The sequence below is a fragment of the Arabidopsis thaliana genome, chromosome 5 (assembly GCF_000001735.4).
Source record: "Arabidopsis thaliana chromosome 5, partial sequence".
In the NCBI taxonomy this organism is placed as follows: domain Eukaryota; kingdom Viridiplantae; phylum Streptophyta; class Magnoliopsida; order Brassicales; family Brassicaceae; genus Arabidopsis; species Arabidopsis thaliana.
Window position 1 is genome coordinate 19,160,597 of NC_003076.8, and position 25,097 is coordinate 19,185,693.

At 35.6% G+C, this 25,097-nt stretch overlaps 8 protein-coding genes, 1 long non-coding RNA gene and 1 pseudogene across 14 annotated transcripts; 4 read left to right on the plus strand and 6 right to left on the minus strand.

Moving 5' to 3' along the window:
• Window positions 1–412: 412 nt before the first annotated feature.
• On the minus strand, window positions 413–3,384 carry AT5G47180 (Plant VAMP (vesicle-associated membrane protein) family protein). Of its 2 annotated transcripts, NM_124089.5 has the most exons (8): window positions 2,865–3,322; window positions 2,609–2,692; window positions 2,186–2,256; window positions 1,997–2,078; window positions 1,796–1,911; window positions 1,562–1,693; window positions 1,063–1,131; window positions 416–919 (listed from the first exon to the last, which is right to left on the minus strand). In NM_124089.5, exons 2-8 carry the CDS (start codon window positions 2,667–2,669, stop codon window positions 788–790), a joined length of 663 nt encoding a protein of 220 aa, NP_199529.1. In that variant the 5' UTR covers window positions 2,670–2,692; window positions 2,865–3,322; the 3' UTR covers window positions 416–787. The 2 variants fall into 2 exon arrangements, with proteins under 2 accessions (NP_851144.1, NP_199529.1); NM_180813.4 differs by having other exon boundaries at window positions 413–919; window positions 2,609–3,384.
• A 203-nt stretch (window positions 3,385–3,587) lies between these two features.
• On the minus strand, window positions 3,588–5,539 carry AT5G47190 (Ribosomal protein L19 family protein). The gene is made up of 5 exons (NM_124090.3): window positions 5,439–5,539; window positions 5,020–5,349; window positions 4,762–4,848; window positions 4,540–4,673; window positions 3,588–3,944 (listed from the first exon to the last, which is right to left on the minus strand). The coding sequence occupies exons 1-5, from the start codon at window positions 5,466–5,468 to the stop codon at window positions 3,836–3,838; spliced, it is 690 nt and encodes a 229-aa protein (NP_568677.1). The 5' UTR covers window positions 5,469–5,539; the 3' UTR covers window positions 3,588–3,835.
• A 723-nt stretch (window positions 5,540–6,262) lies between these two features.
• On the plus strand, window positions 6,263–8,497 carry RAB1A (RAB GTPase homolog 1A). The gene is made up of 8 exons (NM_124091.5): window positions 6,263–6,446; window positions 6,870–6,942; window positions 7,165–7,212; window positions 7,297–7,344; window positions 7,441–7,512; window positions 7,600–7,755; window positions 7,850–7,953; window positions 8,029–8,497. Exons 1-8 carry the CDS (start codon window positions 6,433–6,435, stop codon window positions 8,120–8,122), a joined length of 609 nt encoding a protein of 202 aa, NP_568678.1. The 5' UTR covers window positions 6,263–6,432; the 3' UTR covers window positions 8,123–8,497.
• Window positions 8,345–10,667, minus strand: AT5G47210 (Hyaluronan / mRNA binding family). Of its 3 annotated transcripts, none has more exons than NM_124092.4 (7): window positions 10,257–10,667; window positions 9,667–9,985; window positions 9,506–9,571; window positions 9,282–9,423; window positions 9,023–9,181; window positions 8,890–8,937; window positions 8,345–8,805 (listed from the first exon to the last, which is right to left on the minus strand). In NM_124092.4, the coding sequence occupies exons 1-7, from the start codon at window positions 10,414–10,416 to the stop codon at window positions 8,626–8,628; spliced, it is 1,074 nt and encodes a 357-aa protein (NP_199532.1). In that variant the 5' UTR covers window positions 10,417–10,667; the 3' UTR covers window positions 8,345–8,625. The 3 variants fall into 3 exon arrangements, with proteins under 3 accessions (NP_199532.1, NP_001078724.1, NP_001078723.1); NM_001085255.1 differs by having other exon boundaries at window positions 8,426–8,797; window positions 8,884–8,937; NM_001085254.1 differs by lacking the exon at window positions 8,890–8,937 and having other exon boundaries at window positions 8,426–8,741; window positions 9,134–9,181.
• A 379-nt stretch (window positions 10,668–11,046) lies between these two features.
• On the minus strand, window positions 11,047–12,360 carry ERF2 (ethylene responsive element binding factor 2). The gene has a single exon (NM_124093.3). The coding sequence runs from the start codon at window positions 12,156–12,158 to the stop codon at window positions 11,427–11,429; it is 732 nt and encodes a 243-aa protein (NP_199533.1). The 5' UTR covers window positions 12,159–12,360; the 3' UTR covers window positions 11,047–11,426.
• Window positions 12,361–13,992: 1,632 nt separating this feature from the next.
• On the plus strand, window positions 13,993–15,235 carry AT5G47225 (annotated as a pseudogene; the record flags this gene model as incomplete). Its single annotated transcript has 3 exons — window positions 13,993–14,072; window positions 14,158–14,283; window positions 14,386–15,235.
• Window positions 15,236–19,097: 3,862 nt separating this feature from the next.
• Window positions 19,098–19,253, minus strand: AT5G47229 (uncharacterized protein; the record flags this gene model as incomplete). The annotated part of the gene is made up of 1 exon (NM_001125915.1): window positions 19,098–19,253. The coding sequence occupies one exon, from the start codon at window positions 19,251–19,253 to the stop codon at window positions 19,098–19,100; it is 156 nt and encodes a 51-aa protein (NP_001119387.1).
• Window positions 19,254–19,284: 31 nt separating this feature from the next.
• Window positions 19,285–20,586, plus strand: ERF5 (ethylene responsive element binding factor 5). Its single transcript, NM_124094.3, has one exon. The coding sequence runs from the start codon at window positions 19,476–19,478 to the stop codon at window positions 20,376–20,378; it is 903 nt and encodes a 300-aa protein (NP_568679.1). The 5' UTR covers window positions 19,285–19,475; the 3' UTR covers window positions 20,379–20,586.
• Window positions 20,587–22,035: 1,449 nt separating this feature from the next.
• Window positions 22,036–22,358, minus strand: AT5G06965. The gene has a single exon (NR_142964.1). It is a non-coding gene; the product is annotated as an other RNA (long non-coding RNA).
• A 568-nt stretch (window positions 22,359–22,926) lies between these two features.
• On the plus strand, window positions 22,927–25,048 carry NUDT8 (nudix hydrolase homolog 8). 2 transcript variants are annotated; one of them, NM_124095.4, is made up of 7 exons: window positions 22,975–23,333; window positions 23,433–23,710; window positions 23,789–23,854; window positions 23,946–24,086; window positions 24,184–24,312; window positions 24,413–24,556; window positions 24,644–25,048. In NM_124095.4, the coding sequence occupies exons 1-7, from the start codon at window positions 23,210–23,212 to the stop codon at window positions 24,869–24,871; spliced, it is 1,110 nt and encodes a 369-aa protein (NP_568680.1). In that variant the 5' UTR covers window positions 22,975–23,209; the 3' UTR covers window positions 24,872–25,048. The 2 variants fall into 2 exon arrangements, with proteins under 2 accessions (NP_001331621.1, NP_568680.1); NM_001344713.1 differs by having other exon boundaries at window positions 22,927–23,333; window positions 24,413–25,048.
• The last annotated feature ends 49 nt before the right edge of the window (window positions 25,049–25,097 follow it).

A 25,097-nucleotide genomic window follows, 5' to 3' on the forward strand; every position in this document is an offset into this window, starting at 1 on the left:
TAGTTAATAATCTCTATATCTCTTTTTTAAAAACAAATCCAATTTTTCCCTAACAATTGATATTCTAGTGTTTCCTCAAATTAAAAATTCATGATTTCAATAAAATATAATCATTACTAAAATATATCTTACTTACTTAGCAAAGTAATAAAATATAATCATTACTAAAATATATCTTAAAAATTCTGCAGTTACTGCTCTCTGAGAGTTTCGATTCTGTTTTCTTACCGTAATCTTTCTTCAATTGTTGTTAACTTGCTATTACTAATATTTTTTGTTTACGACTTTGAGACTCTTCACATAAAGCCTTAGTGATTTTCTGATGAAGTAATCTTATGCATATATTCATGAGAAGACACTACCATATTCATAAATTTAAACAAAAGCTCATATGCTCAAGTTTTCATTTAAAGACCTGGTGGCTAATTATACCTTTCATTTAAGTGATGCAATGATCGATAAAATAATTGTAACAGAATTCCTTCACAAACGGGTAAACAATACAAAGGATTAGCCATCTTCAATAAAGCACAAAGAGGATTGAAAAAGTGGACAAGTAAAACCAATGATGAAAGGGTCTCTTGGGTCAAAAATGTACATAATTTATAACTGAAAAAAAGAAGAAAATTTGATGGAAGAAACGTGTGGAACATTAGGAGAAAGAAAGAGAGGGATATAAATAACCCAAATTTAGAAGATTTAAAATACCCGAAAATATGTGAATCTGTTTTGATTCGGCTGTTACATATATTGAGATGATAGGCGATGTGTTGAAGCTCAAGAGTTGTTATGTGGGAGAAGCTAAGGTAAGTTTTAGGATGAAACCGATGATGAGTCCGATGAGTCCAACCATAGCTGCCAACTTCAAGGATAGCCCATTTCCGCTGTTCCTCTGGTTTCTCCGCCTCCTTACCGTTTCCTGCAATGTCGTTCAAAAACATTTTAGGCAGTATCCTTTGTTATTAAGCACTGTTATGTTCACATGATTTTGTCTGAATGGTAATATGATTGCAAGCATTAACCAATGCTAAACTATCAAGGAAAAGGTTCATGGAAGCGTACCAATTCATGTTGCAGCTGTTGTGTTTGCTTAACGGCTGCATCTCGCTCTTCCTTCAGCCGCTGTATAGTCTGTTCATACATATTGATGGTATAAACGTCCAGAAAGAGGATTAAAACAAGACACGAATTAATCTTTCTTAAATTATGATATGAATGTGGCCACTTGTGAGGTTCTGTGAGATACATTTGTTCACCTTATGAAGAAAGGTATAATAATAACCCAAACAAAAAATTAAAGCTTTGAAAACCAGCGTATGTCTCACTGTCCCAACCAATCAACTCAGTCTGTCATTACAGTATCTATAGCTTGAAAACCAAAAGTGCGAATACTAGAAAGTCTAAAATTTGATTGAAACTTTGAATAATAATTCTTGCAGACAGGTATCACAAAAAAGGGACTATTCATAAGGTGTCTGTCTATGCAAGAGGTCCATGGTACGTCAACATACTAAGTAAATCATTACCACATGCAGATTAAATAATATAGGTGGGTACTCACAGAGATGGTTTCCGAGCTTTGTCCATCACCATTTGTTGCTCCGGATTCAGAGGATCTTTGGGTTGTAGACGGGGTAATATAAGAGACTTTGAGCTTACATTCTGTTAATGTCTTTCCACTGTCCTTGGTGAACTAGACACACAAGTATTGCATATATAATGTCAATTTGTTTTCCAAAAACTGCAGAAACAAGAAGAATCTTAATAAAAAAAGTTTTAAACTTGGATTTCTTACAGTGTCTTGAGGAAGTTCATCCACATCAGTGTGTGGAGGTACAATGGTACTTTGCAGGAGAAATTTGTCTTTGCACTGCATATCTGGAGGATACTCTCGTTGCGCTTGTAGAGTAACTATAATTAAGAAGATCTTAATCATCTCCATGTTCAAGTTTTAAACTGCTAATGAAAGAAGTTAGAGTATGAGGAATTACTATACCTCTAATGATGCAAGAGTCCCATGGCTGAATGACACCAGTGTTAGGTCTTACAAAATACTTCTTTGGAGATGTTGTTTTCACCTGATTGATGAAGCCAAAAACACAAAAGAAAGAAGCCATTGTAACAAACGAAATAACTTGATCACAAGACAAAGCATATGAAGTTGGTGGTTTGATGCAGAAATTACCTTGAAAGCAACATAGTTCTCTGTTTTATTGGCAACTTTAAGATCACAGTAGCTTTGCTTCTCAAGTTCAACTGAAACAAAATCAAAAATTCCAAATGTCATCCAAAGGAAGACCCTCCAAAAAGTTTCAAACAGCAATTTTCTTAATAACCAAGAGAATCAGCCTTATCTAAAGTCAGAACCTCAAAAGCTCAAAGAAGTTAACAAAAACTTGATGCTGGTGTATGTAAACAAGAGGAAAACAAGCATTGATGATACACACAATTTCGAAATCTCTAGAGAACAAAAAGATGGTAAATTCGAGAGAAGCCTTTTCTCATTCACATTTCACAAATTAAGAATAGATATCCCTAGAATTAACCAAGTATAGATGAGACAAATGCATGCCATTGATTAACGAAGAGAGTGTAGAAGAATGCTTACAGAGAAATTTGAGTTCATCAGGTTGAATGGAGATAAGCTGATTCTCGCCAACGCCGGTCATCTTTTTTTTTTGTTTGCTTAAAGCTACGACGACAAAAGTTTCACAATCAAATCTCTATTGAAAAAAGTATACAACAACATCAAAAAATCGAAGCCCTAATCCAAACAATTCCGATTTTATCTAACTTTTTTCCAGAAAAGGTAAAAAGAGGGGAAAAACTGAGAAATGAAGAGAGGAAAAAAAGACGGATCAAACCTGAAGAAAACAAAAGTCACGGTCCCAACGATGAGGGAGGAAGAAGCTGCTTATTTTTTTCTCTGGCTCTCCCGATAATCGCTCTCCACCAATATCCCAAAACTCTCCTCCTATCTCTCTCCTCTCGTTCTATTCGTGGTAACAAAGGCAAAAGAAGAGAGAGAAAGAGAAACGGGGAAGACGAAACCCAAAGGCGCTTCGTGGAGCGGCCACGTGAAGTCGAAGCAAAGTTTCCGTACGATTTTCCTCCGGCGTCGTCTCCGGGAACTGCGGGGAAGAAGAAAGAGCGAAAGAGAGAGAAGAGAGGGAAAAATGTGACACGTGTGAAAACAGTTGTGCATTGTAAGAGACGAAAAAACAAAGGTTAAAAGCGACAGGCTGGAAAAAAGAGGATGATGACGTGGCAGATATTGATTGGTGTTTGATTTTATATAGTGGCTAAAAAGGCTATAATGAGCTTTCAGGGTGGTAGGCCATTTTTCGTCTCTCACGATTGATGATATTTTAAATTTATTTCTCCGTGTCCATTAATGATTGATTGTTAGCAAGTAATTAATTATCGGACATAAAAGTCATCATACAGAGGAAAGAGACAAGAAAAATACTCAATCATTCGTTTCTTTTTTCCTGCTTTAGCTGGAAAATTCATTTACATGAATGAATTACATGATTTTACATGTAAAAAATCTATTTTGAAAAGCAATTTCAATGATTCAAAAGTTTTATTTTAATGATTAAATCAGTCATATTTCTGAAAAAGAATACTAAAGGGTCCAGATTCTACATACTCAAGATCAAAACAATCAACATTGATTTACTTTTCTTAAATTACTGTTACTGTAAATTACATGAAAAGAAATGAAATCCAAAAGACGAAACAAACAAACAATTATTACAAGAGAAAAGAGAGTAGCTAGCTACCTTTGGAGATTGAAGACAACACAAGACAAGACTGGTGTTGGGTTTGGTGATCATTTAAAAGTTGAGAGACGAGGAAGTTTGTCCCTCAGATAGTAAAGTCTTGCTCTTCTCACTTTCCTGTGACTTACCACTTTTATCTCCTTTATGTTGGGAGAGTATCTGTTAAATTCAAAACACACATCACATCAGATACATATTCTAAACCAAGATCAAAACATATTACTTGATTGTGTAGATTAGTATCTGTTCAAGATCAAAACATATCAGTTACATATTACTTCATTGTAGAATCAGCCAATAGTACTGGAAAGTTCATAGGGACTAGTATGTTATGATAACGGCTAGACTCTAGAGTGATTAAGATTAAAGGTTGGTGCGCGTTTCTGTAGTAAATAAGCACAAAGCTTGGTGACCTATAATGCTAAGACTTCCAGCATTTATGTACTAGTTCCTATAGTATCATACTTGGAGTAGCAATTATTTCCTTTTTTCGTGAAGAAAGCTAATACATATGATCAGATATAGAATTGTAAATCTCTTAAGTTCTCAAGAAGCGAAGACTATGACTGTTCACGATAAAAGAAGCTAATTCCGGTTTGTTTTAGAGTTCCTAAAATCTCTCTCAAAGCCAAAAGACTCCTTAACAAGGTCAAAGACCCTTAACTCTGACTATCTAATACTATTTACATTTATACTTATCAATATACCCGAGTAAGTGTGTGATAATAGGATAGTTAAGGAAGAATAAACTTACATGGGAAAGACGATTTCAACACCAATGCCTGCAATAATCCTCCGGATACGGATAGTAGTGTGGATGCCTGCATTTTGTCTAGACATCACAATACCTTTGTAGATAGATAGCCTACGTTTGTTCTCAGGAACTTCCTGTAAAATCAAACCCACCATGTCGTATCAAAATCTTGCAGTTAAATGCATAAATTGCATAAGATTATACGGGGACAATGAGTTTTACCAGTTTGATTTCTACAATATCCCCAGTCCTAAGTCCAGGAACCGGTCTTACAGTCTCTGCAACCTCAATAGCTTTCTTGTTCAGTAGCTACAGAAACAAAAAGCAAATCAACATTTCATTTCTCCAATGCCTAAAAGATAACTGATGATTTAAGAACAGGAGCCAAAACAACTACAGTATCAGACATGTATAATCAGATTCAGAGCCAAAACAAAACACTAGACAATCTCATAGAATCACATTGGATAATGAACTAACCCCCATGATATCTCCGAGCTTGACTCTCGTCTTCCACGGAGGTTTAGCTTCCTCCGCCGCAACAGTGGCTTCTCCTTCTCCTTCCGCTTCAGTTTCAACAGCATTCTCCACAACAGCCTCAGTTTCACCTTCAGTACTCTCTTCAGCTTTAGCGATAAACTCTTTTCTCTTCTTGGAATCGATGGCGAAACCAAAATTGGAGCTCGAATGATTGAGAAAAACCCTAGAAACTGATAGTCTTGAGTTCACTGATGATGCTCGTGGTAGAATTGAAGAAACCCCTAAATTCTTCGACGAGAAAGAAGGGGTTCTCGGTATCATATGCAATGCCTGGTTCCATAAATGGTAGATAAATACAGAATTCAAAGAAGCATAAGTATGAAAATGTGATTGAGCGTGAGAGAGTGAAGAAGAAGAACCTGAGGAAGAAGATGAGAGCTCGTCGCCATGTTTGCACAACCCAAACTCGAAACCAGAGTAAAGAAGAGCCTTATCGCTTATCCGCTCCGTGTATTTCAATTTATGGGCCATTTACTAATTTTATGGGCCTAGACATTTAGGCCCATATTCAATTGATATAACAAGAAACCCATTACCAAAGCTGGTTCTACCAGTCTACCACCACGAACCAAGGCTTGTCCAAGTACACTAATGTAGAACCAAAAATGGTTTAAATAAAGAGTTTCTGTTACAAACAAATGTATGTTTATGTGTCCTTAAATTGATAGCTCTAAATAATCTACTTTGGGCCTTTTAAAAGTTATGATTGACGAATAAATTTCTGCTGGAGTTGAAATATTATTCTATGTGACTATGTTGTATATTCAAGTCGTCTACATGTTCACGTTACATTGACTTACACCGCAAGCGATGAAAAGCTATTATATGTTAGTTTAATCAGAATACCAAAAAGATAATAATCAAAATATTCCATCTTCTTTCTTTGTGAAACGAATATATATTCTCTTACAGGTGGTTTAATTAAAAGCTTGACAACAGTACGTAATATTAGCATACATATAAAAAGTTACATTAATTGGATACGAAATTTTAATCTCCTAAAGATAGTTATTCTCCGATTGTATAGAATCAAAAAAGAAAAGAACAAAAATCGACAAAGAAGAAGAAAAAAGATTGATTGATTCTTTTGTCCTCCACGCATCTCTCTGAGTTGGCTCGGCCACGTCAGCATTCAAACATCAAAACCAAAACGCATTTAAATGTCGAAAAGAGTGGGTCCCTTTTTTTCTTTTTTCTTAACCGTGTCATTGACAAAAAGAGCACTTAATAAGCCAAAGCCACATAGAAGAAAAAAAAAAGAACATTCACGTCTCTCTCGTTTTTTTGGCCGACGACGATCGCTGAATTGACTGCCGGAGATTCCTTTAATCGTCAGATTCTCGTTGAGGGATAATGAATCCTGAATAGTAAGAAACTTGTCTTCTCGTTGTTTCATGTATCTATTGTTTCGGATCGATCCGCGTTTTTTATTTTTTGATGTGTTTGGTGATTTGGTTTTTGTTCGATTTTGCTTTGGATCTTTGTTGGTTGTTAGGTTTGTGAATTGAATCTACCTAATTTTGCTCGTTTAAGGTATTTTGTATTAGAATTTTGTATAGATTTGGATTTTCGTTCCATGGATCTTATACAGGTCAGATCCGAGGAAATTTGATCGAGATCTGCAATTTCTGTTTACTGTTGTAGTTGAAATTCGCGAGTGTGACACAATTTTCCCTTTGATCTCATTAGCATATTGTATATAGATGTTCTTGCGTTTTTATTTCCTGACCCGAATTTTCATGAGTTTATGAGCTTCACTGAGATTGGTGTTTACCGTTCTGTTGTTGCAGTGACTATCTGTTCAAGCTTCTGCTTATTGGTGATTCTGGTGTTGGAAAATCATGCTTGCTTCTAAGATTTGCTGTAAGTATTCCCACAATTCTGGATTCATCATCTCTGGTAGTTACTTTTTAACATTGTGTACACACAAAAATTTGAGGATCACATCTTGGAGTTCAATACCTGTTGCTCAAGACTCAAAACTCAAAAGTCATTACTCCATTGGATTAGCTTAGTTCTCACTATGGTATCATTGTTACTCCTTTGTGTTCTTATTTCCTGATATCTTGAATTTTATGTGGACAGGATGATTCTTACCTGGATAGCTACATAAGCACCATTGGTGTTGACTTTGTAAGCACCTTCATTTGCTCATCACTCATTTATATACAGGAATCAGAATAATAAGTGTTAACCTTTACTAATGATATCATGCAGAAAATTCGCACAGTTGAGCAGGACGGAAAGACCATCAAACTCCAGATCGTAAGTGTTCTTCAGCTAGATATGCAATCATAATCTGTTAAAATTTTGGAAAGAGCAGATAGTTACTCTTGTTTTGGTAATCGCCTGTGTATACAGTGGGACACAGCAGGCCAAGAACGTTTCAGGACAATCACTAGCAGCTACTACAGAGGAGCTCATGGGATCATTGTATGTACTCTTACTCTAACCAACCAATCATCTTCTTGTTAAATAACACATCCTATACCTCTTGCTCACAATTGCCTATCTTTGCAGGTCACTTATGATGTCACAGACCTAGAGAGCTTCAACAACGTCAAACAATGGCTGAATGAAATTGACCGTTACGCTAGCGAAAATGTGAACAAGCTACTGGTTGGGAACAAGAACGATCTCACTTCACAGAAAGTTGTATCCACTGAGACAGCTAAGGTAATTTTATAATAAACTAGGTGAACTCTCTATCCACGTAAACCTTGTCTTAAAGAGAATAACATTTTTGTTGTCTCATCTCCTTGTCCCACAGGCTTTTGCAGATGAACTTGGGATCCCATTCTTGGAAACAAGTGCTAAAAATGCAACCAATGTGGAAGAAGCTTTCATGGCTATGACTGCTGCAATTAAGACAAGGTTAGAAACTAAATTTTACTTGTGAAGTCATTAACCCTTTACTTCCATACTTAAAAGGTTTTGTTGTTTTCGCAGAATGGCTAGCCAACCAGCTGGAGGTGCCAAGCCACCAACGGTCCAGATCCGTGGACAGCCAGTGAACCAGCAATCAGGCTGTTGTTCTTCTTGATTCAATTAGTCACCACTCCTCTTTCGATCATCACACCATTATGATCATTTGTTTGCATTGCATGTTAGACTTCTCCAAATTAACAACTCTTTGGATCCTTTTGCTTGTTTTTCATTTGCTTTCTTTTGATCCGATTCTTTTCTGATGTACGTTGAAGTTTGAAACCCATAACTTCTATATAGTAAAAGGTCTTTTATGCAAATAATGTAGAGCACTCTTTAATGCCTTCGACGATTCTAAATCATCGCTCAAGTATGAAAGATACTAGATATCGTGCTATTAGAAATATACTTCATTTATGATGTACGAAAAGAAAGATCGAATGTGTAATACCAAAATTAGAGAGAAAAATATCTTAATAATTTTTTTCATAACTTAAAAAACGTAATAGTTTCGCAGAAAAGACCTTCAGAAAGTGTAACAAAAAATTATAAAACTAACAAAATTCAACCAAAGAGAAACGAAAGACAGAGATAGCGAGGCTGAAGGACCAGGGGTCTTTACTAGCCCAACGAAGGGAACTGAGCTGTGTCTCCAATCGCCGGAGCTGCAGCTTCTTTTGCATACCTTTGGTTTCCTCCTTCACCACGACCACCGCGACCTCCTCTTCCGCGGGAGCCTCCACCTCTCCCGTTGTACCTCTTTCCATCAGCCGGCTTCAAGAACTCATTAATGCTCAACGACTACAAAATCACCCAAAATCACTCAGGTAAAAAAATGACACAACCCAAAAGAAATCATGAAGTGAGAACAGAAAGAACTAAGACCTTTTTGGCCTTCTCAGTAGCATCTTTGCGTTTTTCCTTGTCAGATCCCTGAAACAATAAAATACCAAGTATTAACTATTGCTCCGTTACAGTGAAGGGAATAGATAAACTGAACAGTAGATGATTTTCTGACCAGCTTGATGAAGATTTCTTCATCGGTGTTCTTCTTGTTAGAGAGCTGTTGCATGGACTCAAACACTTTGGTGTCAACTTTCCTTTCCTCAACCTTTGTGGCTTGCAGAGCCTTCTTCTTCTCCTCCAGAATTTTCTCATACTCTTCTAGAGTCATCTCCTATATGACAAAACCATATCAGTTCAAAATGTTAGCAAACATTCTACTTCAAACTTAACTAAACCTCAAAAGATGTTTCAAGAGCTGTAAATGATTGTACCCTGGCTTCAGCTTCTTCAGCTTCTTTCTGTGCTTTCTCTTCCGCAGTGAGTTCTTTCTTTGCTTCAGGGGTTTCATCCTCACCTCCTTGCTTCTCAGCAACAGGGCTCTTCTCAACCTCTGTGGTAGGTTCCTCAGACGTTCTAATATAAGAACAACAAAAGTTTATAAACAACCTAAAGTTAAAGTCATATGGATAATTAAAGTGAAGACAAGGATGCTTACGGAGGGATATCATCTTCAGTAGTGCCCCAGTTTCCACGACCTCCACCATTACGTTTCATGCCAGTACTATCAAACATCAAGTTAACATAAATGAATCACAAACAGAAGAAGTCAAACAAAGTAGTAACTAAAGTAGTGGACAGAACAAAAAGAAAGCTTACCCATGACCTGTCCTGCTATGGCGGTCATAATTCCTCGGTGGGCGTTCAACATCACCAGATTCCCCGTTGGCAACTCCACCACGGCGAGGTCCTTCACGACCACCGCCAACACGGTATCCACCAACAGACCCACCACGGCTTGCTCCATCAGCATCTTCAGAAGGTCTCCTGTATCCTCCAGAAAATCCATTCTCATTTCCAGGAGCATCATTGTTCCTGTTGTCCCGGTTGTATCCACCATTACCCCTGCCACGGGAAAATCCACCACGTCCACCAGTCCCACCACGACCTCCTTGAGGAGCATTCCTCGACTCCCTCACTACATTCATAACAAAAAGCTTTCAATATATATACTTATCCTAATCTAACAAAGTATTAAGCTTTACCCTAATCTAACAAAGCAGTAGAGAAACAAAATAAGATACGGAAGAAACTAACAAAGCAGCAAATGAAAAAAGCACACACATTTGACTATGGATCTTTCATGACAACCATAAACAAACTTCACTAGAACTAATCAATCAAACACTAGACAAAACACAGCTGAATCTAAATCTGTTAAGTATCAACATAAAGGAAAGAACTTTTACCTGCTTGAGAAGGAGGAGCCGGCTTGGTTGGGAACTTAGCGGCCTTAGGAGGCTGAACAGCAGCAGCAGCTTTCTCGACTTTCTGAGACAAAGCCACAGCGAGCTGGCTTGGATCCTCAGCATCATCTCCTAGAAGATCGAAAGGGTTCAAAGACGCCATCACCAGTCTGGTAAGATCGAGTTAGGTACAAGTCACAGGAGAAATTGGTTTACTTTGATGGGTTTATAGAGAGGGAAATCAGTAATTCATGGCGATATACAGAATCAGAAAAAAGAGGTACTTGAAGAGAGATTATTCGGACAGAGCTGTTTGTGTTTAAGAGATAGCGAAACAAGAACCCTAAGAAAAGATGCGGCAGTGAGAGAGAGAGGTGCGACTTAAAAACCTAATCTATAAACCCTTCCTGAGTTATTATTCTCTGCGGCGGGTGCTATTTAACTGTGTTCTGGTCCTCTCTTTATCTATCCGTGGGCTACAAACTGGTTAAGCCCATTAACAATAATAAATATCAGCTCTCGTTGGTTAAAGCCCATTAATGAAAAGAATATTCGTTCTTAGTCCATTAAGAGAATAACTGGGTTTCAATACTGAATCCTCTAGGCGAGACACGGTTTTTCTCATTCTAAACCTTTATTGGGTTCAAAGTTTTATGTGCTTCAAAAATCAAAGATATAAATTGATTGCTTAAATGAATTTTCTCTAGCAGAGCCTTTGCTTGTCGACCTTAGACAGCTTCATCTTCTCAAGAGTATCAAACAGAAACATTTACAAGTGATTACACACTTAAGCTCACAACATTTACAACAAAAAAAAATCTAAAATAGATAGGTTATTATTTATTGTCGCGCTACTGTTGATGGATTTTGGTTTTAGTAATTGTTACCTCTTCGATCAAGTTTTGGCTACTTAGCAATATAGAACTCAAATTGAGTTAAGAGATTGTATTAGGGGATATGGTGTAATACTTTAATAAAGCCGTGAATGTCATGTAAGAAATGAAACTAGATTGAAAAATTAACACTCACGGCTTTATTAAAGTGTCTATTTTGTTTATGGATTGAAGATATATGGCTCTGTTTAGTAACTAATTTACATCACGGGAACACTTTTACTTGGTGCCTCAACATTTATAGCAAAACTATTCAACTACAAAACACACAAGATCAAACTTATGAAACCAATAACTCATCAACACGTGTCTCATCACCAACCTCACACTTCACCTGCACCACCTCCGACGTCAGATTCTCTGCTTTTCTCCTTCGTTTCAACTTCCCGTTTTCAGACGACGACGTAGAAGAGGACGACGACGACGACGACGAAGAAGATCTCTTAGACGTGATCCGAACCGGGTCAGGTTCACCGGAATTAACCCTCAACGGAAAATTCAATAAAGCGCGGGAACCACGCATCCTAAAAGCAGCTATATCGTAAGCTAAAGCCGCATCTTCCGCCGTCTCAAACGTCCCTAACCAAACCCTAGCTCCATTCTTCGCCGGATCACGTATCTCCGCCGCGAATTTCCCCCACGGTCTCTGCCTCACTCCTCTGTAATGCTTCGCCTTCACTGCCGTCTCCGTAACCGGTATCGCTTTCTTTGGTTTCTCCTCCATCGCCGTAAAGTTCTCAGTTGGCTCGACTTTAACCGCCGGAAAATCAAAAAGACAGCTCAAGTCCGATGATGACGTGTCAAAATGGAAGGCATCTTTGAGGAGTCCGTACACCAACATGTCCTCTGAATCATTCTCTTTCAATGGCAAACCTCCCCAACTCTCTGTGAAACACGAACTCGGTGTTGACTCATTGAGTCGCAGCTCGTTCTCTCCTCCTCCTCCTAGCAAGTGACGTGTTATCGACTCCAACAAAGCGTAGTCGGATTCTATATTGCACTGTCCGTACATTTTCAGAGAAACTAACTATAGAGTTTTTTTTGTTTTGTTGATTGATTTATCAAATATCTGAACTTTTTTCTATGTGGAAGGTGGTTAAGAGGTTTATATAGAGGGTACGAGGTTCACGAACCTGGAAAAAAAGAAAAAGTTTTTCATGTTTTTCCAAATTTGTTTTAGTTTAGTGGGTAATTAAAAAATATGAAAGTTGTGGATTTTTCGTTACTACGAAGGTTCGTGAATTAAACACGTGCGCTTTATCCACAGATATCACAATGAAGAAGGGTCAAGATGACGTCATGTGGTCATGACATTTCTGGAAGAAAGATGCTGATTTGGTTTTGTCTCTCAACTTGTCCCTTGTTTTGTCGTTCGGTTTTGAATACGATTCCCGGTTTTATTAGGCAAAACTAGTGTTTAATTAGTTTGTTAATCGAAAACCAAGGTCTTAATTCATTATACTTTGTTATATCGACATAAATTTTCAACTAAACTTATATTTCATCGCCTTACACTAGAGTAATAATTTTTGCTTAAGTATACTTTATTAGATAGTATTGGCAAGTATATTATATGTTTAATTACATGAAATCTAAGCTTAGATCTTGTTATGGTGGTGAATGAAAAATCTTAACGAGGTGGGCCATAATTATATGAATGGGGACACTGAAAGTGTCTGCAAAAATCGGGATACATTTCTCCTGGTCACCAACCAATTCATATCATCATCTTTCCCTTTCACCTTTCATTTTTACTAATTTCTAATTTAGAATTTTCCTAATTGCCAATGTCATGTTTATTTTAGTACTTTTTGATACAAGATTTCATGATTAAGAAATTCATTAGTGCCACTTTAGTCAATAAATATGGAGTAGTGAAATCATAGTGATAAAGTTTTCATGCAAAGCTCAATTTACAAACCACAGTTTAATCCATATTTGTTGCATTTCTTTTCTTTCTTTTTTGAAAATATAACAGCCTTAGATCTTTTTGTACACCAATGATTTGGAATTTTGTGGATAATTATTGAATTTCCATCTCTTTCTATTGGCTAAAAGTCAATAACAACAATAAGGCTCAAAGACAAATTAATGGTGGGTCTCTCACGTATGTCCACTTGCAAAAGGGACCTCCTTCACGGAAGCATAGTTTAGTCAATAGTCACTCAAACTCTCTAAAAATTAGTTTACTATATATTTTTAATCTATATTCGATTCCAAGAGTAGTTTTGGTTCAAACACATCATTCTGGTCAGATGGTTATTTCAATTTTGCTGTTTTTGAGTGTATATATGATGTTATGTTTGTAAACAAATGAAACTTTTAATTGATTACAAGAACATGAATAGCTCTAAATATGATTAAAAACGAATTTATTTATTTCTTTGGTAAAAGAATAATGATAATATACTTATGGATCCAATCAGGTTAAGTTCCGTTTTGCAATTAAATACTTTGATTAATTAAATATGAAAGTAGTAGTTGAACTTTCGTTTTTATGTTTGAACTCCGCAGCTAATCCTCAAATTATCTCTTTGGACGTTTCACATACATCCACTTTTGCTGTATCTTAGGAATATATTGTTTTCATATTGTTTCTTGTTTCTTTATGATTTGGGTTTATATAATTTTCAAATGTCATGATGATCATCATTTAATCTTAGTTGTTTTAGTCACATCTTATTATGCTTATTATTAGTCGGTGATAGTTTAATTTTAAGACGTAAATCATCTATTCTCATATTATGCTAGAACAAACTTTTTCTTTGTGCAACCTCCTAGAACATATAGTCGCCTATTATCCATGGATCCCAGATACTCCTCCAAGACCACCGAAAGGTTTAATTATGGATAGGAACCCTTTGGTCTACGTTAACACCTTGATTGACTTCCAGACGAAGAGGTGGAAAGTAGATCGTCTACGGGAGTTGTTCCCCCCCCCCCCCCCCCGAGGATATTACTTTGATTTTAGGGATAAAACCGAGGCTAAATGTCTCGCGAGATGGATATAGTTGGACATTGACTAAGTTCGGTAATTATACTGTCAAGACAAGATATGAAGCTGCGAGAGCCCTCTCTCGCCCGTCTTGCGACCACCCTCTTCAGGGACCTAGTGTTACGGCACTAAAGGCGCAAGCGTGGAAATTAAAAACTACACGAAAGCTAAAGCATTTTGTGTAGCAATGTGTGTCAGAGTGTTTAGCAACTTGTCAACGCCTATATTTTCGCCATATTGGTAGAGATAAAAAATGTCCTAGATGTGGGGCGGATGAAGAAACCATCAATCATTTAATATTTGAATGTCCCCCGGCAAGACAAGTCTGGGCGCTATCCGGTATTCCCTCCTCTCCATCTAGGTTTCTTTCGTCTTCTATATACAATAATCTCGATTATCTGTATTGGAGAGCGAATGAGATTGGAGCTTGTGAGGAGAGCTTACGGGTCTTTCCATGGATAATGTGGTATATTTGGAAAGCGCGAAACCGAAAAAATTTCGAAAGTATTTGCGTGCAACCTCAAGACACTTTAGACTTAGCAATACATGAGGAAGAAGTATGGAGGCGAGCCAATAGGAGAGAAGAGCAACCAGAAGGTACCAAGCCAAGTTTGGAAGGGCAACATATAGATATGGCTTCCCCAATCTGCTTCATTGATGGGTCTTGGCATATAACTGATTCGCGGAGCGGTCATGGGTGGATTTTGACCCGTGGGGAAAGATTGCTTCATTTAGGATTGAAGGGTTCACGTCGTTGTTTATCACCGCTTCATGCAGAACTAGACACATTAGTTTGGGCTTTAAAGTGCTTAGTAGACTTATCAATCAAGGAAGTCCTTGTTAAGACGGATTGCTCTGATCTTCTCACTATGGTTAATACGCCGGAGGAGTGGCCCATTTTTGCATCAGAGTTAAAAGATTTCGAGTATTTTAAGAATCAACTTGTATCTTTTAATATTATGCATGTTCCCCGTACTAGTAATATCCGAGCAGATTATCTTGCGAAATGTGCAAGAACTCGCGGATTCTATTTTTCCCATGTAAGTTCAACGGTTCTCGATTGGCTCTCTTTAAACGAGAGCGCTTATCCATAGAATAATATATAGAGTTTTAACCCGGAAAAAAAAAATACTCGCCTATAGTTTGCTTTAAAAAAAAGTTTCTTCCAACCAACAAAAGCACTCACCTAATCTTACAACTGTGATTTTTGACCAATGTTTTTGTTCATATCTCTTCAAAAAAAAATTTATACTATAATGAGCATTATAATATATTTTCTATCACATATTATTGTGCAGAAATTAAGTATCAAGTTAAAGGCAAGTTTTAGCAAAAACACGATTTACGGAATTAGCAACATTTACACGGACGATCGCATATTTCAGACAAGACAAATACAGAGGATAAAATATCATAAAAGGGAAAATGACGACACAAATTATGTAGGCAGTGATTGGTACACATTGTTAGTTTTTTTTAAAATATTACTATGTTTTTGCCAAAAAAAATTACGAATCAGAGCAATCATGCATAAAAATTAGAAGAATAGCGTAAATATTTTTCTCTTTTCTATTCACACCTTTACTCGCTTTTCTATTCATTTTCTTATTTTTCCTCTCAATTACTCCAAAAACATACCAATTAGAGTTTAGATTCATGATGTAATTGACGAAAAAAATCACCCATATGATTAGTTACACTATATCCGAACACTAATATTCATAAATTTAGTGTCTCGGATTTATGCATACAAACTTTTCATGGAAGATGCTTCTCATTTACAAGCTGATGATAAAATTGATCTTACATTTTTTAACAATGAAATGTCTTCTATTTTTTGTTATAGCCAAAATAACTCAGCTTTCAGTTATATATAATCTACAGTTTAGTGTATTTTGTTAACTTTAATCGATTCCTAATTCATTTTAATCAACACATCTATATGTAGGCAATTGGATGCAAAAGGTACACAAAACAATGCAAAAGGAAGGATCAAAGGAAAGATGTTATATGACACGTCAGCAGTATTCAAAAGTTTGAAGTTGAACAAATCTAGTCATGTTTGACTTTGACCACTGACTTTTCAAACCTATCTTTTATTAGTAGCAAACTCAGTTCCATACGTGCAAACAACCTCACACGTGCGTTCCCACCGCAATGTTTGAGGTTTTCTTCAACAGAAGACGATATTTCTTATTATTATAACGTTAGATTGAGAATTCAAAGATTCTCGACAAATGAATGGTAACTTTTTTCTATAAGAATCACAATAATTAGTTTTAGTTATACAATTTTATAATGTTGGAGTAATTGTCACATAGATGATTGGTTGGTGATAATAGTTGTTTATGTATGATTGATCAATTAAACTTATAATTTTCCATTGGAATAATATTTTCTTGACCTTTAAATTTGGAATGTAGATTTATATGGAAAAAGTAGATAATCATTTTTGTGACGCTAATTAAATATGTTGTCCCATAACGACAGAAAAAAAAAAATGAAACAAAAATAGAGACCAGATTGGTTCAAGAAAACGACACACAGTTTAGGATGCTAAAAAAGCTTTGTTAGTACCATATGATTGTTATATTGTTTATTGGTTCCTTAATAATGTATTTAGACGTCAAAAAATGTTTTTGTATTGATATGTGACCTCATAACTGGTTAGCTGCTTAGGGCCATTAGATTAGAGTTTTGATTGTTTCAAATGTCAAATCTTACAGTCCGTCAAATTTTATTTGATGTGAAGTAAGTGAGTTGATAAATGGGACTACTTTCTCCAGTTGGCTAGGGTCGACTGCTAATAACATTTCTCCAAGGAATTAATCTCAACGGGCTTGTTGCTCAGGCAACAATTTATAGGAATAGAGATTGAACGAAATAATTAACAGATTACACAACAATGTTTCCTCTACTTTAAGCAAGCAATCTTCAAGGCTATATTGATCGACTGATTCGAGACGCAATCGTCTTGTCAAGAAGAACCACAAAAACTATGATGATATGTAATGCAAACTTGACTCGTCTTTGAGTAACACTTCTTCATCTAGTCCAATCGTCGCAGGGTTTCTTTTAATTTATTTATTTATTATCTTCTCTTTTGGTAAGAAAGAGCTTCTTTAATTTGGTTAAACTTTTTTTTTTTGGTTAAGTACAAAACTTCTCATTCCTTAATAAAATTGATATCTATATTATAAAATATCAAATTTTGTAAAACAAAAATAATTAAGAGTAGTGTTTCACAACAACAACAAATTAAAAAGACTACTATATAAATTAAAAAGACTACTTGGCTTTCTAGAAATTATTAAATATAAATTTTTATATTAAATCTCTGATTTGCTATATCATTTATTAAAAGTGTGAACTTTATTTTGTTTCATTGTAACAAGTAACAACATGACTTTCTAGAATCTAGTGAGTGAGTCGTTGATTCATTCTACAAACCAGTTAATGCACCGCGTAAATTCTTTTCACGTGCATGGTGCAGTGCATGAAGATGGATCAAATTAAATACGAAACCAAACATAATTCAATAGTATATCATCTTTTAAAATTTGTATGATTAATAATCTCTGTCAATAAAAGGCCGCATGCATTGACTTGACTCTTTCAGTCTTGTCTTGCTTACTAATTAAACCCTCCATAATGCATCAACCTAATCATAACCGAAAATTTTCTGAGTTGTATTTGGTTAGACTTTAATGCTTTACTATCATTTTAGTTACGTTTGTGTTTACCTCGCAAAAAATCTTCTAGAAGGATAATATAATACTACAATACAATGTTGGCATTATCCATTACTGAGCGGTGTGAAATTGGTTTTGATTGTTTAACATATGAGTTAAAATTTGTTCGCAATATTGGCAAATTAGCATCGGATATGCTATTGTATAAGAAAACGCTTATTTTTGGAGTGCGCGTCTACCTGTAACTGTATAAACTACGTAACGAACCTTTGAACGCAGAGTGAATGTGAGTCTCTGTGACACGACTTAAAGCTTAATCAGAAGCAGATTATTGGACCTTATGGAGACTTTATCAAGATTAGCTAATGAAGGTTACTATATATGAAACTTTGAAGTAATTGTTTGCAGCCTTTTGGGATCAATAAACCATAAAAGCATTGGTTTTGTTTTCTCTATCTATATCCAATTCCGGAAAGTAGAAAACTGGATTAGTAAAAATCATATTCACACATTGCGAAGAAAAACTATGTGCGCGCGGATACGTTGGGAAAATCTGCGCATGGTTTAAAGTTTTGCTTTCAGTCAATTATAATTCGTTTTTTATACTCCCTCTGTTCCAAGATACTTGATATTTTGGGTTTTTGCACAAGAATTAAGAAAAGTAACTTTTATATTTTTAATTATTCTTTTAGTTAGTTTAATAATATTAATTTTACTTCTCTCATTTCATTATTGGTTACAAACAAAAATAATAATGATAGTTTTTCAAAACATCAATTTTGGTGGAACAAATAAAAAAACTCAAAATATCAAATAACTTGAAACAGAGGGAGTAGTTAATTAAAAAAAGATATTTCACACTTTGACTTGGCGAAGCCTCATAACAATGAAGTTATGTATGAACTATATATGAAGTTAGAAACAATGGAAAACAGCTTGTAAATATTCATTGTTGTATATATGTTTTTTTGGGTCAATTTGGTGCATGAACAAAAATAAAAACGTAGATGAAAACCGGATATTTTGGTGTTAACATTTGCATTTGAACTTCGTGAAAGACGGATAAAAGCTCATTTTTGTTCTTTATTATATGGCTGCTATTAGTACACAGAGTTGAACTTTAGAATACTAAAAATCTCGACATCTTTTATTTTATTTTTGTCAAGCATCGACATCTTTTCTGTTCAAGAAAACGACCGCAATAGTCGAATAATATAACTCTTGGACTAGTTAATATATATTTGCGATAGATTTTCGATCTCACTTATATCTTATAACCAAGAGACAAAAACAATATTGCAGTCAAGTACAAAACGAAAACAATCACAATGTCGACTATAGATGAGTCGGTCATTCGATCCAACGGCTCTGAGTCCACGAAACACGCAACCAAGTGGTGCTCTCTTTTACACCAAATCATATTATAAAAAACTTAAAAGAAAGAGAGGATGGTTCGTTGGCTCCTTCTTGTTCCTTAATTAATTCAAATTATATTCATCACCTCCATTGAATAAGTCCATTTCACGACAAAGTCACCAATGCTTCTTTTACATGTATATATACTTCTTTCCACTCCCTCTTCTCTACTCAAATCAAATCTTCTTCCTTCTCTGTTTTCTTAAGCTTTTTGAAAATTTTATCAATGGCGACTCCTAACGAAGTATCTGCACTTTGGTTCATCGAGAAACATCTACTCGACGAGGCTTCTCCTGTGGCTACAGATCCATGGATGAAGCACGAATCATCATCAGCAACAGAATCTAGCTCTGACTCTTCTTCTATCATCTTCGGATCATCGTCCTCTTCTTTCGCCCCAATTGATTTCTCTGAATCCGTATGCAAACCTGAAATCATCGATCTCGATACTCCCAGATCTATGGAATTTCTATCGATTCCATTTGAATTTGACTCAGAAGTTTCTGTTTCTGATTTCGATTTTAAACCTTCTAATCAAAATCAAAATCAGTTTGAACCGGAGCTTAAATCTCAAATTCGTAAACCGCCATTGAAGATTTCGCTTCCAGCTAAAACAGAGTGGATTCAATTCGCAGCTGAAAACACCAAACCGGAAGTTACTAAACCGGTTTCGGAAGAAGAGAAGAAGCATTACAGAGGAGTAAGACAAAGACCGTGGGGGAAATTCGCGGCGGAGATTCGTGACCCGAATAAACGCGGATCTCGCGTTTGGCTTGGGACGTTTGATACAGCGATTGAAGCGGCTAGAGCTTATGACGAAGCAGCGTTTAGACTACGAGGATCGAAAGCGATTTTGAATTTCCCTCTTGAAGTTGGGAAGTGGAAACCACGCGCCGATGAAGGTGAGAAGAAACGGAAGAGAGACGATGATGAGAAAGTGACTGTGGTTGAGAAAGTGTTGAAGACGGAACAGAGCGTTGACGTTAACGGTGGAGAGACGTTTCCGTTTGTAACGTCGAATTTAACGGAATTATGTGACTGGGATTTAACGGGGTTTCTTAACTTTCCGCTTCTGTCGCCGTTATCTCCTCATCCACCGTTTGGTTATTCCCAGTTGACCGTTGTTTGATTAGTTTTTTTTGAGTTTTTGAACGATGTGTATGCTGACGTGGACGTACACGTAGGTGCATGCGATGAAAAAAACATCTATTTGTTCATATTTTTGCGTTTTTCTATTTGTTCATTCTTTTTCACAATTCACAATACATTATTTCAGTTAATGATTACGGATAATTTAGCTTTACGTTAATTTATTATGAGTACTAGAAGAAATCGGAGTAATTCAACATATAGATTATACTAGTATAAATGTCAATTGCATTGACATTAATTGAGGAATTATAGTAGAACCTAGTATAAAAAGAATGATTCAAACATGAGATATTGACCGGCGTTATGTGAAGTTGTTCAGACAATAAATGCATAACCGTGATTCTGTCTGAACAAGTCGATTCTTAGGATAAAAAATGGATAAACTTAGTCAAAATATTTCCCACGTGGTTAGACTTTTGCTTAGTTACATGACGAATGTGAAAGCCATCCATGCATGTATCCAGAAGAATATATCTTGCACGGCGAATTCTCTACGTATTTTAGTATTTTAGATTTGACGACATCTAATTTTCTTTTGGTATTTCGGGTTTGACATCTAATCTGCTAAGAACCTTTTCTTATAATCGAAGAATTTTGTTGGGTCGTCTTGTAAGATATTATTTTCAGTACACACTATCTAATCATTCATCAAGGTCACTAATGGGCCTTGTGGTCTAAACTTTGAATATATACTTTCACCTATGAAATCCAGAAGTTCTGGCTGGGTAAGTTCTAAACCAACCTATCTTATACATCGAAACACAAAAGATAATTGGAACTACAAACAAACTTTACCCAAAAATTATTAGTTTGTTTTTATCTCCGTAGATGAAATTGGGTTTTCTAAATCGTTTTCGAAGATGAACGCTAATCAAACAAAAGTGGTATAACACAGTTTGTTACGAAATTTTGTTAGGAAAATAAATGAAGTATGTGTTTTGCGTCGACCTCAAAATAAAATACATATTAAATCTTGCATGCTAATATTATTGTATAGAATACCAATCAGGTAAGAATCGCTCGTCATCATACGACTATTCAATATCCAAACATATTTATTTGGAAAACCCGACCACGAATAATGGTTAGCTTTACATCATTATCCACACATACTCAAATGGTTAAATTTTCTAGAATTGTAATGGAAGACACAATGTTATCACGAATGAGGATCATCATGCACTTCAGGTTACCTAATTATCCTACGTGGACAATACCTAATCCTTCCATGATTTTCAATTATTGCAGATAATTTTTCTGAACGTCATCATTTCCCATAACGAATAATCATTTCCTCAATCAACGCAAACCTAACTATCTATGTCATTTACATGTTTATGTGGTAAAAATCTGCTTAGAATAAGTAAACCTTCACATATATATTGTAACAAAATAATTGAGGTTAATGTTATTCAATGCGAAAAAATGTAAACACTTGCTAATGAGTCGTAATAACCCTATATTATTTTTCCAAAACATGTTTCTATTGAAGTTACAAATTAAGTTTCCACTCTATTTGGATGGAGCGTACTAGTCGTAGACACGGAGAGCTTCCAAGTCCATCGGATCAACTTATCAAACTTATCGACCTTTTGGTCCACAACAAGATATCTTTTGTCCATCTTCATCATGGCTCTCGCAAGAGGATGGGTTACATATATGGTTTGCTTTATTGCTTAATAGGGATTAATTTCTCTAATACTTTTGATTAGCTTTTCGCAAACATTTTTCAGCATAAGGACGCATCTGACGTACAAATTAAAAATCCAAATGAACTAAAATACTTTTAAACAGAAAGGACAAGGAATCTAAGCCATCAAGGCCCATCTCCACGTAGCTCCAGCAACGACAAGATGCTTTATTATCCCATTCTCGTGGATACTTGTGTGAGATACACGCTTCAGATAAATCAACGGACGAAATTGTAAAAAGCGTGAGGAAGAGAGAGCCTCTTTCCAAAGGAGAGGGATTGGATCATTGAGATATATCCGTTTATCCATCCTTGAACTCCTGAAGATTCCTTCGCACAGACAACTCTCTCGAACATGTTAAAGATTCTCTGATACCTAACTATTGATTCCTTTTTCCCTGCATTTTTCGTTCACTATTTTTGCTTATAACTTTTTGTACTAAAATTAAAAATCATGCCACCATCCTGTATTTCATATCCAAAAGCTTTGGATTATTTTATAATATATCATTGGCTTGATGTGATTGATATTTACCAAAAATCTATTCTAGTTTCTTTTTGTAACACCAAATGTTATTTAAAATTTGTATTGGAAAAATGATTCATTTATATAAGTTATTATATCCCTCTTAAAAATTGTATAAAATCTCTAAGACATTATTAATTGTAAAAGATAGACACAACACGTAGCTATATGTCTATATCCAAAAATAAAACACGTAGCTATATGTAATATTATAAAAATGTACATATATTATTAGGGTTGTAATATTTGGTCGGTTGAAAATTGAAATCGCAGCTCAATTGGAAATTCACGTGTATTTTGTCTTTGATTGTAAGATATTAAAACTGTTCTTCGCTTTCCTTTTCTCATTTCTCACTTAACCACTCGATCCACTTTAAACCACACATTATAAGTGTGCCTCAAAAAAATCTAACATTACTCTCTCAACACATCTCTCTTTCTTCTCCATTTCCTTCTTCTCTTTCATTCTCTTATTTAAGATTTAAATCTGCTCAAATGCTTGTAAACAAATTTCAAGTTCTTTAAACGATTTCCTTTTCAAGAAAAATCCTTCTCCTTCTTCTTTTTACCACATAGATCTTCTTGATCTACAATGGATTCTGTTTCTCTTTCTGAGGTTACTGTCATTAAAGGAACAACACATTTGGGTTTTATGCACAGTTTCAGACAGCCATTTTGTGGTGTCAAAATATCTCCAAAGTTCTATTTATCCAAAGGTAAATAATAACACCTTAAAATCACTTCCTCTTCACAACAAGAATCTTCATTGTCTTTTTTAAAAATTGTTTTTTTTTTTTTGCATTTTGGACGAGAAGTTGATGGACCAAAGGCAATATCTTCGAGCAGCAACACAAAGAGTCAATTTGTTTATGGAGGAGGAAGCATAGCTGCAACTTCAGATTCAGGTTATAAGATGAATGGAGTAAACCTAAAAAGCAGAACATTGATGAGTTCTGCAGTTAAAGAAAGATCATTACTTGATGCTTATGATGATGAGTATGGTGGAGTAATAGTAGATCATGGAAAATTACCATCAAACCCTTATGCTTTCGCTTCTATGCTTCGAGCTTCTCTATCCGATTGGAGAAGAAAGGTAAAAACGATAAACCCTATAAAAGTCTTAAACCCTTTTGTTTTTGTACATATGTAAATTTGGGGGAAATTTTTGTAGGGAAAGAAAGGAGTTTGGTTAAAGTTACCTGTGGAACAATCAGAATTAGTCCCAATAGCTATAAAGGTAAGCAATAAGAAAATGGTTCTTGATCTTGTTTGATAAAGCAGAGATTTGTTTATGCAAGTTAATGATTTTTTGTGGATTGATTTTGCAGGAAGGTTTTGAGTATCATCATGCAGAGAAAGGATATGTAATGTTAACATATTGGATACCAGAGGAGGAACCTAGTATGCTTCCTGCAAATGCTTCACATCAAGTTGGTGTTGGAGGTTTTGTATTAAATCAACATAAAGAGGTATCAATATATGAATGATTATTCTCTCAAGTCTCAACACTTAAAGTAGAGTAGGTAAAAAGAAGAGTTACCTGAATTTTTTTTTAAATCTCATTAGGTGCTTGTGGTACAAGAAAAGTATTGTGCTCCTTCGATTACTGGTCTATGGAAGTTACCAACAGGGTTTATTAATGAATCTGAAGAGATTTTCTCTGGTGCTGTAAGAGAAGTCAAGGAAGAAACTGGGGTAATTAAATCCGAGAAGATTAGTATATAGTATAAATCTTGATTCTGTTTAAAAATTCGCAAGATCATAACCATGTATGGCATTGTGTTGTGTTATTCAGGTAGATACAGAGTTCTCAGAGGTTATAGCTTTCAGACATGCTCACAACGTTGCATTTGAGAAATCTGATCTGTTCTTCATCTGTATGTTGAGACCACTCTCTGATAAGATAATCATCGATGCTCTTGAGATCAAAGCCGCAAAGGTAAATGTAACAAGAGTCTTTATTAGAATGCTCCAGTTGTACATGCTACAAGACGGTCCTGATTACAATGATTGTTGTGTTTTTCAGTGGATGCCATTGGCTGAATTTGTGGAGCAACCGATGATAAGAGGAGACAAAATGTTTAAAAGAGTGATTGAAATATGCGAGGCGAGATTAAGCCATCGGTACTGCGGTCTTTCTCCTCATCGACTTGTCTCTACTTTTGATGGCAAACCTTCTTCTCTCTATTACAACGTTGTTGATGATGATCATGATCCTTCCCACTCCAATTGTAGCACTGAGTTTTATAGATAGACGGGTAAAACAGAACCAAATCAAGTGGTTCGATTCTGTATATACTTATTCTCATGTAATGTATGTTGTTATTTGATACTCTCTCTTCAGTATAGTAAATAGTAATAGATCCTCTGCAAAATCCATGTAGCATCGAACCGGTACTCTCAGTAGACTATACAATAAAAAGATCTGTTCAAATAAATAACCGGTGGGTCAACACAAGTTTAAACAATATTCAAACTCT

Excerpts from the sequence above, each read along its gene's own strand:
- AT5G47180 (NM_180813.4), bottom strand. The coding sequence starts at position 2,669 with ATGACCGGCGTTGGCGAGAATCAGCTTATCTCCATTCAACCTGATGAA. Across the intron at positions 2,257-2,608 it reads TGATGAACTCAAATTTCTCT|TTGAACTTGAGAAGCAAAGC; the intron begins GTAAGCATTCTT and ends ATTTTGTTTCAG. Across the intron at positions 1,912-1,996 it reads GGACTCTTGCATCATTAGAG|TTACTCTACAAGCGCAACGA; the intron begins GTATAGTAATTC and ends TCTTAATTATAG.
- AT5G47190 (NM_124090.3), bottom strand. The coding sequence starts at position 5,468 with ATGGCGACGAGCTCTCATCTTCTTCCTCAG. Across the intron at positions 5,350-5,438 it reads GCTCTCATCTTCTTCCTCAG|GCATTGCATATGATACCGAG; the intron begins GTTCTTCTTCTT and ends TTATGGAACCAG. Across the intron at positions 4,674-4,761 it reads ATATTGTAGAAATCAAACTG|GAAGTTCCTGAGAACAAACG; the intron begins GTAAAACTCATT and ends TTGATTTTACAG.
- RAB1A (NM_124091.5), top strand. Across the intron at positions 7,213-7,296 it reads GCACCATTGGTGTTGACTTT|AAAATTCGCACAGTTGAGCA; the intron begins GTAAGCACCTTC and ends GATATCATGCAG. Across the intron at positions 7,954-8,028 it reads ACTGCTGCAATTAAGACAAG|AATGGCTAGCCAACCAGCTG; the intron begins GTTAGAAACTAA and ends TTGTTTTCGCAG.
- AT5G47210 (NM_124092.4), bottom strand. The coding sequence starts at position 10,416 with ATGGCGTCTTTGAACCCTTTCGATCTTCTAGGAGATGATGCTGAGGAT. Across the intron at positions 9,572-9,666 it reads CATAGCAGGACAGGTCATGG|TACTGGCATGAAACGTAATG; the intron begins GTAAGCTTTCTT and ends GATGTTTGATAG. Across the intron at positions 9,182-9,281 it reads CTGAAGAAGCTGAAGCCAGG|GAGATGACTCTAGAAGAGTA; the intron begins GTACAATCATTT and ends TTTGTCATATAG.
- ERF2 (NM_124093.3), bottom strand. The coding sequence starts at position 12,158 with ATGTACGGACAGTGCAATATAGAATCCGACTACGCTTTGTTGGAGTCG.
- ERF5 (NM_124094.3), top strand. The coding sequence starts at position 19,476 with ATGGCGACTCCTAACGAAGTATCTGCACTTTGGTTCATCGAGAAACAT.
- NUDT8 (NM_001344713.1), top strand. The coding sequence starts at position 23,210 with ATGGATTCTGTTTCTCTTTCTGAGGTTACTGTCATTAAAGGAACAACA. Across the intron at positions 23,711-23,788 it reads TATCCGATTGGAGAAGAAAG|GGAAAGAAAGGAGTTTGGTT; the intron begins GTAAAAACGATA and ends AAATTTTTGTAG. Across the intron at positions 24,087-24,183 it reads TATTAAATCAACATAAAGAG|GTGCTTGTGGTACAAGAAAA; the intron begins GTATCAATATAT and ends AAATCTCATTAG.